The 12,818-nt window shown below is 43.4% G+C and overlaps 1 protein-coding gene across 3 annotated transcripts in view; it reads left to right on the forward strand.

Annotated features, from left to right (window-relative positions):
- Window positions 1-12,818, forward strand: part of atosa (atos homolog A) — a 114,960-nt gene that overhangs the window by 83,070 nt on the left and 19,072 nt on the right. For all 3 annotated transcript variants that reach the window (XR_011587440.1, XM_070858406.1, XM_070858407.1), the window contains exons 4-6: window positions 281-406; window positions 2,486-4,109; window positions 8,504-8,632. Coding sequence is in view for 2 of the 3 variants with exons in the window: in XM_070858406.1 (XP_070714507.1) it covers window positions 281-406; window positions 2,486-4,109; window positions 8,504-8,632 (1,879 nt within the window). In the remaining variant the exon portion in view is untranslated. The remainder of the gene's footprint in view (window positions 1-280; window positions 407-2,485; window positions 4,110-8,503; window positions 8,633-12,818) is intronic.

A 12,818-nucleotide genomic window follows, 5' to 3' on the forward strand; every position in this document is an offset into this window, starting at 1 on the left:
AGGAGGACTCTCTCGGGGCGCTCCGAGGCCGGATTTTCAGTTGCTCGCCCGGCCTAGCGCCCTAAGAGAGGTATGGAATGCCTCCCTTTGTGCTCCACTCCACTCTCCGGGCACAACAACCGGATTTTTTGGCTGCCATCACAAATCATTTTCAGGCGCAAAATTTACCGTCCCACTGCCATTAGCGCCCTAAGTAGTCTCCAACCTAATTTCCACTTGCTAGTGTTTAAATGTGCTCTGTTAGAACTATTATTGATGTTTGCCATCTTTTAATCTTCAGAACTGGAGATCGCTTTATTGAAGAAAAAAGCCTTCTGCAGGCTGTCCGTTCATATGTCTTTTTTTCTCAGCTGAGTGCTTGGCTGAGTGCATCACAAGGTGCTGTTCCACGCAATATTTTGTACCGGTGAGTGTTGTATAGGTCCATCAGTGTACTCATTTCATGTTTTGGAATGGTGATTTCAGTGCATTTCAAAAAATACATTTTTGCTCACTTCCTGCCATTGATATAATCTACAACGATATTTTCGTTTGAAAATAATGTGATCAAACTTGAAGCACTGTATTTTATTCACACTGACACTGATTTAGTTTGGTCTGGGAGAACTATCCTGCTGTAGTTATGAGATTGTTAACAAAAATGACAGTGCATGGAATTAGGACCTATTTCCCTTAGCAGAGGGTTCAATAATCAGGGGGCATAGATTTAAAGTAGTTGGTAGAAGGATTAGAGGGGAGATGAAGAAACATTTCTTCACCCAGAGAGTGGTGAGGGTCTGGAATTCACTGCTTGAAAGAATGGGAGAGGCAGAAACCCTCATCACGTTAAAAAAAGTACTTTGATGTGCACTTAAAGAGCCGTAATCTACAGGGCTACGGACCTAGTGCTGGAAGGTGGCGTTGGGCAGGATAGCACTTTTTCGACCAGCACGGACATGATGGACCGAATGGCCTCTTTCTGTGTCGTAGTTTTTTTCTATGATTCTATTGGCTTGGCTAGGGAATTGGTTAGCAGGTAGGAGACAGAAAGAAAGGATAATGGGTATGTACTCCAAAATCGCAAGATGTGACCAGTGGTGAACCGCCAGGGATCTGTACTGGGGCCGAGGCTTTTCACTATATTTATAAATGACTTGGATGAACAAATAAAGAGCCGCATATCTAGGTTTGCTGATGACAATAAATTAGGTGGCACACTAAATAGTGTAGATTGGAGCAGAAAGTTTCAAAGAGACATTGATTGATTAAATGAGTGGGCAAAGCTGTGCCAGATAGAGTTCAATGTGGGGTAATGTGAGGTTATCCACATTGGACCTAAGAAAGATAGATGAGAGTACTTTCTAAATGGTGAGAAGCTAAGAACTGTGGTTGAGCAGAAAGATTTAGGGGTCCAAGTACAGAAATCACTAAAATCTAGTGGGCAGGTAAAAAATAATTTGAAAAGCTCATGGAATTTTGACCTTTATCTCAAGAGGGCTGGAATACAAAGGGGTGGCAGTTATGTCACATCTATACAGAGCTCTGGTTAGACCCCATCTGGACTTACTGCATTCAATTCTGCGCACTGCACCTCAGGAAGGATATATTAACCTTGGAGGGGGTGCAGCACAGATTCACCAGAATGATACCGGAGCTAAACGCGTTAAGTTAATGACGACAGATTGCATAGGCTTGGCTTGTATTCCCTTGAATATAGAAGCTTAAGGAGTGATCTAATTGAAGTGATTAAGATGATTATAGCGTAGATAAGTCATAAACTATTTCCTCTGGTGGGAAAGTCAAGAACAAGAGAACATAACCTTAAATTTAGAGCTTGGCTGTTTAGGGTGATGTCAGAACGAACTTCTTCAGACAAAGGGTAGTGGAAATCTGGAACTCTCCCCAATAAGCTGTTGTTGCTAGGTCAATTGAAAATTTTAAAACTAAGCTTGATAGAATTTTGTTAGGCAAGGGTGTTGAGGGTTACAGAACAAAGCAGGAAGATGGAGTTAAGATACAGATCAGCCATGATGTAATTGAACATCGGAAACAGGTTCAGTGGGCTGAATGGCCTACTCTTGTTCCTATGTTCCCCGCCTGCCCTTGTACCTCGCTGCTGAAGATAGTGAGTTACCCTGTGGTAGAGTTCCATAGATTCTAACAACCTTCCAGTACCACACTCAAATGACCATTCCTCACGTGAGAGGCTGGAGAGTAAATGCTGCAGATGATTTGATTATGGGACTCATTGCAGCTAAGTCTGACCCTGACTATACCTGACAGCCATACATGCCCTTTCAGGAAGAGACCAGAAGCAGGATAGCAGGTTGATAATCCCATTACTAAGCCCATTTTAGTGCCCTAATTTCTGTTGCCCCAGCCAAGATCAACTAGCTCCGCATAGACCACAGGGTTTGTATGTCTTAATGATGCATTACTTAATACATTTTCTCACTGATAATATTTTTGTTTCTGACTTTTTAAACTTGTTTTGCTTAATCTTTAGAATAAGTGCAACAGATGAAGATATGTTGCTAAATTTTACCCAGCCACCAGTTGAACATGTCTTTCCAGTTCCTAATATTTCCCACAGCCTGGCTTTGCGAGTGAGTGTCCTATCCCTCCCGAGGCAGCCGAGTTATCCATTGTTGACATGCAGTATTCACACCACACTCAGTTTCTATGGGAAAAATATCCCCAGTCAAGAGAAGGATGCTTATCAACCCACCAATGCAAAAGAGCAAGACTACTGCAGCATGCCAGGGGCACAACAGAAGTACAATAAGCAAACACTGACCGCTGTCAGAAACCATGCATTGCTGCCAACAAGTACAGTAAACACAAGAAAATGTCCTTCTCCTGAGATCTTGGAACCAAGCAAACCAACAACATTAAGTGATGCTGACAAAATATCTGAAATCAGAAATTCACAGACTAAGACTCAATGTTGTAATTGGGCAAATACTGCTGAAATAACTAAAGTGCAGGTACAGCCTTATGAGACCCATACAATGAAGACATTAAAGTCGCTTTCTGTGACAGATTCCAATGAAACCAGCAGCTCATCTTCTCATATTCCTTCAGGAGAGATGAACCCTTTGATAGGAAGCTTGCTTCAGGAAAGGGAAGAAGTGATCGCGCGAATTGCCCAACAACTGAGTTATTGTGATCAAAATCCTTCACATGTTGCTGGAAGCCATTTTAGTACAGTACAAGAGCCAAGTTCAACAAGTGCAAAGCTCTTTCAGAGCTCTTATGAAGAAGACAGCCTGAAAAACAGAGGAAAAGCGACCCCTTGCAGTTCTGCTACCTGCAATGAAAGCAATTTCTTGGAAAGCAGACATGCGGAGAAGAGCAGGATCTCTTCCCAAGAAACCCCAGCCATGTTATGTAGAAAGGCAAAAGTTGACATTGATAAAACAGCTTGCCCAAAGCCACAGACACGAAGAAAACTATTTCCAGTAGACTCTTTTACTGATGGCACATCTGAAACAAAGCATCCTACTGAAAGAACTATAAGTAAACATAGTAAATCAGAACTGTCACAAACCAATTACACAGGTAAAGTGAACTGTAAGTGCCCAGTATCTGGCAACACTGTAATAGACAAAAAAACTAAAGTTGAGTCATCATGTACTGGTTCCTTCCATAAGGACATTGTGAACTGTACAGATAATTCCGAATTACATCTCCATACCCCTCCTGTACACAATGATATTTCAGAACTTGATAATGCAAGTACATTTAATAGAGAAAAATCAGACTGTTCCTATACTAATAACTTGGACTCAGGCGTTTGTACTGACAATAACGTCAACAATGCAAAAAATAAACCAGCTAGTACAGAATGCTCACGTACCGGACATTCAGACTCTACAAACTGCAGAGAGTTTGGCTATTCTAGATCTAAAAGTGAATGGAATAAATTGGATGTTTCCAGTGATGTGTATTTTGGCACAATAAAACCTGTAGCTAGAGAAGCTGTCAGCTCAAAAAAGAAAGGAGACCAGGATAAAATGGACCTGCAGATCCAGAACTGTGATTCATCACAATGCGCACGTAATTCAACTATGCCAAGAAGACTTAACGGAGATTGTAAAGAAAATCTTGGAGAATCTCAAATGCAAAGTGTAAGAAATGTTTTACTCTCTACTACATTGGGTACTTATTTTTATTGGACTAAAATGAAAGCTGTTTAATTTGACTTGATATGAAATGCAGCAGTTTGTTAATATTAAGGAAACATACCCATCATGTTCCTGTTGCCTTGTAACTTCATTGTAGATGACACTCCAGTCTGCATACAATGAGCTTTATCAGTTCTTCAAATTCTGTTGGCACAATCCTTAGGTTTCCATTAGTTTTATTACAGTTGTCAGTCAGTGCTTGGGAGGGCATTCGAGCAGATTTTTACTCCAGTGCTGAATCCAATATTAGCTGATTCAGATAATTGGGTATGAGACAGACATTCTGTTACTGCATCAGCAGTTACTCAAGGACCCCATAACTCTTTTGTTACTGTGGTTAGTTCTCAATTGATTTGACAGAAGTTGTGAATGCTTCTCATAAGTTGACTTATTTTTCAAGTTAAATGTACCCATTATATATTTATAGAATGCTTTTGTCTGCATAAAAATGTTTGCCTGCCTCTCTTTCAAGGAAGTCTTTTCCTCGGAGTGGGTGGCTACAGTGGCTTGGTTGACATTGCTGAGACCACAATGTATATAGCACATCTCCTTTATGAGCAGAGGTACTGACTAATCCAGACTATGGGCCCAAGTTTCGGGCCGCGCCTAGAACGGCGCAGCCCCGACCTGGACGCCCGTTTTTAGCGCCACAAAGTGCGCCTAAAAAAAACTTACAGATTCTCCGGCTCCCTGCAGGTCGTTTGCAGCTTGGCGTGGCGCAGCACGAGCTGTAGGGGGCGGAGCCAGGTCCCTGCGCTGAAAACAGTGCCGGGACCTCTGCACATGCGCACGACAGTGGCCGCGCATGTGCAGTAGCTCCAAGCGCCCAAAACTGTGTGGGAGGGGCCCGAAGCACGCAGCCCCTAGCCCTGGCCGAATGGCCTCACTGGGGCTGCGTGCATAAGGCTGCCTCCCACGCCCAGCTCCTGCTTCCTGCCGACCCGACTCGACTCGCTTCCCACGGACCCGACACCGACCCGACTCCTGCTTCATCGCGCCCCCGGACTGGACCCGACCCGCGCTTCCCCCCCCCCCCCCCCCCCGGACCTGACCTCCCTATCCCTCCCTCCCTCCCTCCCCCCCCGACCCGACCCGACCTCACCTCCCTCCCACCACCCCCCCGACCCGCACTCCCGACCCGCACTCCCGACCCGACCCAACGCCATCTACCTGTAAATCTGGTGCTGGGGACGGGCCCTGCCCGAAGTCGGGTCCGGCCCATTCAGCCTCCCTCCCCCTTCTCCTTCCACACCTCCCGCCCCTTTCTCCTTCCCCTCCCCCCCTTTCTCCTTTCCCTCCCCCTTCTCCTTCCCCCCCCCCTTCTCCTTTCCCCTCCCTTCTCCTTTCCCTCCCCCCTTCTCCTTTCCCTCCCCCCTTCTCCTTTCCCTCCCCCCTTCTCCTTTCCCTCCCCCCTTCTCCTTTCCCTCCCCCCTTCTCCTTTCCCTCCCCCCTTCTCCTTTCCCTCCCCCCTTCTCCTTTCCCTCCCCCCTTCTCCTTTCCCTCCCCCCTTCTCCTTTCCCTCCCCCCTTCTCCTTTCCCTCCCCCCTTCTCCTTTCCCTCCCCCCTTCTCCTTTCCCTCCCCCCTTCTCCTTTCCCTCCCCCCTTCTCCTTTCCCTCCCCCCCTTCTCCTTTCCCTCCCCCCCTTCTCCTTTCCCTCCCCCCCTTCTCCTTTCCCTCCCCCCTTCTCCTTTCCCTCCCCCCTTCTCCTTTCCCTCCCCCCTTCTCCTTTCCCTCCCCCCTTCTCCTTTCCCTCCCCCCTTCTCCTTTCCCTCCCCCCTTCTCCTTTCCCTCCCCCCTTCTCCTTTCCCTCCCCCCTTCTCCTTTCCCTCCCCCCTTCTCCTTTCCCTCCCCCCTTCTCCTTTCCCTCCCCCCTTCTCCTTTCCCTCCCCCCTTCTCCTTTCTTTCCCTCCCTCCTCTCGCTGTCAGAAACACAGACACTGACAGAGACACACTGGGGGGGCTCCCGGTGCTGCAGTCGGTAGGTAGAAAATGTTTTGTTTATTGATTTTTAAAAAAAAATTATTTCGTATTAATTTTTTTTGATTGATTTATTGGTTGATTTATTGATGTTTTTAATCATTTATTATTGATGATGGCTCTTTATTTGTAAAACTGAAGTGTTTAATGTTTGTAAACTTCCCTTTAAACCCCCTCCCCACCATTCCCTACGCCTGATTTTCTAAAGTGTAGACAAGGTTTTTTCAAGCGTACAAAAATCTTCGCTTACTCCATTCTAAGTTAGTTTGGAGTAAGTTTTCACTGCCGAAACTTTGAAAACAGGCGTAAGTGGCCGGACACGCCCCCTTTTGAAAAAAAAATTCTGTTCCAAAGTGAAACTGTTCTAACTGACTAGAACTGGAGCAAACTAAATGCCGAGAATTTGAATTTCTAAGATACTCCGTTCTACACCAGTTGCTCCAAAAAATCAGGAGCAACTGAGACCGAAACTTGGGCCCTATGTTACAGACAGGCACATCTCCCACATAAAGTCAAAAGCAGAAGTCAGCTTTTGTTGTCAGCCAGTCGATGAAACAACTTGGGCCACTTGTGAATGGTGATTCAGAGTGGTATGGAATTAAAATAATGTAACTATTTACAAGTTAGGATGAGTGAATTGACTTGCATATTCAGTCGTATCATTTGATATAATTTCTTTGTTTTTTTTAATATACTTGCAACTCTATTCTCAATAAAAGAGTGCTTTTTGCGGTAATTTGGCACATTTAATTCATTGTGCTGAATTAATTCTTGGTCATCCTTACTGTATTAAACTACTTACATGTGGTTTCAACAGCAGTACAGTGGCGGTTGCTTGGCACATTTCATTTTTATGAATGTAATTGTGTAATAATTGGACTGCAGGTTAGGTAATGAGTCTCCCTCTCATTCAGAACTCATAACTGTTTCACATTAGGTTGAAAATAACCTGAAACATCTAGATAATTCAGGAAAGTAGCTCTAGGCAATCAGAGCAATGGAAGACAATTACTTTGCGACCATAGTCTCTTGGGAGCTATTCTCAAGCACTTTAAGAACTCACTTTGCCAATGCACATATACTTTTTGTAAAGAAAAATAGCCATCAAGATGAAGGATGTCAGTGGCAGAGTGTGAAACACATTTTCCATTCATTGAAACACAATGCCAGCATAGAGCATGTCCAATTGCCAAGTAGGAACAATCACCCCGACAATAACTTGGAGCCTGGGAGGGAGCGGGGAGGCTGTTTTGCAGTCGGGAAATCGGGAACATCGAGTTTCCCTCGTGTCCTGCCGAATTTAATGGTAGGGCCTGATTCACATTTTTTGTCTCCGTTTCCTAGCTGCAGCCGGGCAGGAAGCCCTGTGGCACCAGGCCGTAGACGGGAGGGAGAGATCGTGGGTTGGAGACATGCGGGTGCCAGAGGGGAGATCGGAGGCATTAGAGTGGGCGTGGGGCAGATTGGAAGGGTCGTCGGGTCAGTGGGAGATCGGGGTAGGGGGCTGGTGTTCGATCGTGGTGGGCAGGGTGCAGGGGAAAGCAGGATCCAGCAGGTAACTTGAAAGGCGCTTGCCTGCTGGATACAGAAGTCCTCGCCTCCCTTGAGCTGCCGGGTTTCCCGAGGCCCGAGAGTCCCATCTGGCCAGGGTGAAATTTGAAATGGAGATGAAATCTTGAGGCATGCAGCCTCATTATAATATTTAAATGAGCAACCCGCCTTCTGGGAGTGGGTTGGTCAGCCGCCCCCTCCCCCTCCCCATCCTACCTCCGTTGAAACCAGAAGTGGGTGGATTGCGGTTAGGTTTGAGATTTTGGAACATTTTTACATCTCCCCTCACCCCCCTCCCTGACCCAAACTCACCCATTTTGGGGGGTTAAAATTCTCACCAATGGGTTTTGCATTCAGCCTCAGATGAGCGCCCCCTACTGTTCCAGCATGAACTTCTCTGCTTCTGACACCAGTCACTCTTGTGGACTCCAAGAGATTGCTATATTGTGGGCAGCTTTTGTGCTATGTGCTCCTGACAATCATGGAGGCAGTTGAGGCTGCCCAAACTCATTTCATGTGAGTCCCTTATAGCCAGCAGAGAGGGGAAACTGCCATCCTTTCATTCAGGAATGGATTCAAACAAAGCAATGGCATATATTAACCCACTGCAACATCCCATCATAAAAACCTTTCCCTACTTAACAGAAAGATGTAAAAAAACAAATTAGTCCTTTACCACCATTCAGAGTTTGCAGACATTTCCAAAGATTGGTCCACTACTTTCTGTTTAGTTCAAGAGCAACCTAAGAAAATATATTTTACTACAAAACTAAAATTTAAACAAGTAATGGTGGACATTTTTCTTGCAGAAGAATTTTTCAAAATCTCCTCTGAAACCTTCTGGTAACTTTTGGAAGAAGCAAAATCGACGTTCGTTAGATGGGATTTCAACAAAAGTTTTCCACCCATGTACTGGATTACCCTTGCTTTCGAGTCCTGTAAGTTAATAATAATGAGGATTTGATTTTTTTTTTCTACCAACTAAAAATATTCTACCTCCAAATGCTAATATTTTAATGTAAGTAATATCATTTACAACCCTAGAATGTTTTTAAATGCTTTGCATCACTAAAGTGCGATAATTAATCATTTGTAAATTTCTTTGAAAGTTTCTATTACAACATTAAAATTAGCTAGACTGTGTCCCAGGTTTCCTATGAAGCATAGTAACTAATACTGGCTTCTTCAGTTCCAAGTTTATAAAAGATTATGCACATTTTTCCATATTGCTTTGTTTTGGAAAAAGAGGCTTAAAATGTTTAGACGCCGTGATCCAAATCAAGACAAGTCTTGTAATAATAGTTACATGGCACAGAGCTATTTGAAACTCGTGAAATCTGTTTATTTAACTACTTCATTTGAGCTGCACAAGCAAGATTTGAACGACTGCGATCAATTAATTGGTATTAGACTTGGCTAGATGTGCGCCCGAGTAAAATGGCCCTTTTTTTTCCTTCAGGTAATTTTGTTACCACATATTTCAGCAGTAATTTACTGTGACTGTGCAGCAAAAGATTCTGAATATCAGCATTAAATATATGGTTCTTGAAGTGGAAATCCTTTTCAAAGTTTGTTTCTCATCATCTTGCCAGTACATACAAAAACTGTAATTTTATGAGTCATATGGGCATGGTAGTTTATTTAACATCGATGTCTGGAAATTACTCACACTTGACATCCACTTTATGTTTGGCTAGAAAATGTTGTTACTTCCTTTCCTTACTTAAGGTCTGTTTTGTTCTGTGCAAACTGGTGCTCACCAGTACTGTTATAAATTCAGGTTTTCAACATTTTTAAGCAGATCTTTCCATACAGGGCTTGAGGGTGCCCCCACTTCCAGACCCCAAGAATAATTGAAGGAGTCTCTTTAGTATGGTAACACTTGCAGAACTGAATTACTGCAGTTGATGCTGTTAGCACTCATTGAATGTACTTATGACATCTGGTGGTAGAAACAGATTGTTGTAAAAGTTTAATGTAATATTCAGCTTCTTCAGTCAGTTATAGTACAAAGGAATCAATGGTCTTGATCTACACCAAAAAATAGTTTCAAGAGCTCAGACCTCCTGATACTAGTTATTTAGGGGGCGAGGCGGGGGGAGGGAAAATGGAGATCAGGGAAGCATGTAACAAAATCAGCATGGTTATGTTGGGAGAGTTTTATTTTTACATGCAATGAGAGAAACAGAGCAGCCCAAGTAGTAAAGGCAGTGGATTTCTAGAATGTATTCAGGACAGTTTTATAGAATGCTCTTTTAGAACTGACAAACTAAATCTAATGATGACTAATGAACAAGAATTAATTAATTAATCTGACTGAAAGGGACCATCTTGCAAATCATGATCTTACTATGATTGAATTTGGGTTTGAGAGGAAGGAAGCGTCTCAAACCAAGGTTTTAAATTTAAGTAAGGCAATCCATTTGAAAGGATGAGAATAAATGGGACTGAACTGTTAAAGAAAATAATAGGTGCAAAAAGGAATGTGAAAACACTTGCAAGGGATAGCAAAGATAACAAAGTTTTTATAAATATATTAAGCAAAAGAGAGTGGTAAAGGCAAATATGGGCCCACTAAAGACAGATGCAGGCGAGACACTAATGGACAATTAAGAAATGGCAAACTTGTTAAATGAGTACTTCGTATCTGCTTTCGCAGTGGAGGAAGAGGACAAAATACCAGCGGTACAAGGGAACCAAAAAATAAGTCAAGGGGAGGAACTTAGTGGATTTAATATCAGTAAAATGATAATGGAGAAAATAATGGGACTTAAAATAGACAAATCTCAAGGACCTGATGGTTTTCACCCCAGACTATTAAAAGAAATAGGTGAGGAAATTGCAGATGCATTAGTCCTAATTTTCCAAAACACTCTAGTTTCTGGAATTGTGCTTTTAGATTGGAAAATTGCAAATGTCACTATTATTTAAGAAGGAAGTGAGGGTGAAGCCATGTAACAACACCAGTTGTGGGGAACTTACTGCAATCGATCATCAGGGACAGAGCGTGAAGTATGAAAGAAAGTGAGCATGGATTTGTGATGGGTCGGTCAAGTACAGTTAATCTAGTTTGAATTGTTTTGAGGAGGTCACTAACATGGTGGATAAGGGAATGTCTACGGATGTTGCCTATATATATGGACTTCCCGAAGGCATCTGATTAGGTTCCGCACAAGAGATTATCAGCAAAAATGAAAACACAGAATTGGAGGTAACCTTGTGTCATAGGTTAATAATTGTTTGGGAAGTAGGAGACGGTGAGTGAGGCTAAAGTGAATGCTCCCTGATTGACGGGCTGAAGTGAGTGATATTTCCCAGGGATCTGCACTGGGGCATCAGCTTTTCACCACACATATATAACTGAAGTGGATGAAGGAATAAAAAGTGGTATATCCAGGTTTACAGATAACACTAATGTATCACAGCAAGTTGTGTAAATTGGAGTAAGAACATAAGAAGATAAGAAATAGGAACAGGAGTAGGCCATACTGCCCCTCGAGCCTGCTCCTCCATTCAATAAGATCATGGCTGATCTGATCATGGACTCAGCTCCACTTCCCCGCCTGCTCCCCATAACCCCTTATCGTTTAAGAAACTGTCTATTTCTGTCTTAAATTTATTCAATGTCACAGCTCTCTGAGGCAGCGAATTCCACAGATTTACAACCCTCTGAGAAGAAATTCCTCCTCATCTCTGTTTTAAATGTGCGGCCCCTTATTCTAAGATTATGCCTCCTAGTTCTAGTCTTCCCCATCAGTGGAAACATCCTCTCAGCATCCACCTCGTCAAGCCCCCTCATAATCTTGTACGTTTCAATAAGATCACCTCTCATTCTTCTGAATTCCAATGAGTAGAGGCCCAACCTCCTCAACCTTTCCTCATAAGTCATCCCCTGAATCAACCTAGTGAACCTTCTCTGAAATGCCTCCAAAGCAAGTCTATCCTTTTGTAAGTATGGAAATCAAAACTGCACGCAGTATTCCAGTGTGGCCTCACCAATACCCTGTACAACTGTAGCAAGACTTCCCTGCATTTATACTCCATCCCCTTTGCAATAAAGGCCAAGATTCCATTGGCCTTCCTGATCACTTGTTGTACCTGCATACTATCCTTTTCTGTTTCATGCACAAGTACCCCCAGGTCCCACTGTACTGCGGCACTTTGCAATCTTTCTCCATTTAAATAATAACTTGCACTTTGGCAGAAAAAAAATCAAAGTGCATGACCTCACACTTTCCAACATTATACTCCATCTGCCAAATTTTTGCCCACTCACTTAGCCTGTCTATGTCCTTTTGCAGATTTTTTTTGTGTCCTCCTCACACATTGCTTTTCCTCCCATCTTTGTATCGTCAGCAAACTTGGCTAAGTTACACTCAGTCCCTTCTTCCAAGTCGTTAATATAGATTGTAAATAGTTGGGGTCCCAGCACTGATCTCTGCGGCACCCCACTAGTTACTGGTTGCCAACCAGAGAATGAACCATCTTTCCCGACTTTCTGTTTTCTGTTATTTAGTCAATCTATCCATGCTAATATTTTACCCGCAAGCCCGTGAACTTTTATCTTGTGCAGTAACCTTTTATGTGGCAGCTTGTCAAATGCCTTCTGGAAGTCCAAATATACCACATCCACTGGTTCCCCTTTATCCACCCTGTTCGTTACATCCTCAAAGAACTCCAGCAAATTTGTCAAACATGACTTCTCCTTCATTAATCCATGCTGACTCTGCCTGACTGAATTTTGGACTAGGTGAGTAGGCAAAACTATGACAGATGAAGTTAAATGTGGGGAAATGTGAGATTACAGAATGCTGAGGTACAGAGGGACCTGGGGGTCCGTGTATATGAAACACAAAAAGTTAGTATGCAGGTACAGCAAGTAATTAGGAAGGCAAATGGAATGTTGGCCTTTATTGCAAGGGGGATAGAGCATAAAAGTAGGGAAGTCCTGCTGCAACTGTACAGGGTATTGGTGAGGCCACATCTGGAGCAGAGCTGGTCTCCAGTTGTCTTGGTTAATCCTTGCCACTGGACCAAGACCTAGCTCTGTCAAGCCCGTGTGGTGGCTGGTATGCAACGGCCACCACATGTAAAAAAATCCATGCACAGGCACCTTCAGGATGT

Source organism: Pristiophorus japonicus, chromosome 17, assembly GCF_044704955.1.
Source record: "Pristiophorus japonicus isolate sPriJap1 chromosome 17, sPriJap1.hap1, whole genome shotgun sequence".
Taxonomy (NCBI): Eukaryota; Metazoa; Chordata; class Chondrichthyes; family Pristiophoridae; genus Pristiophorus; species Pristiophorus japonicus.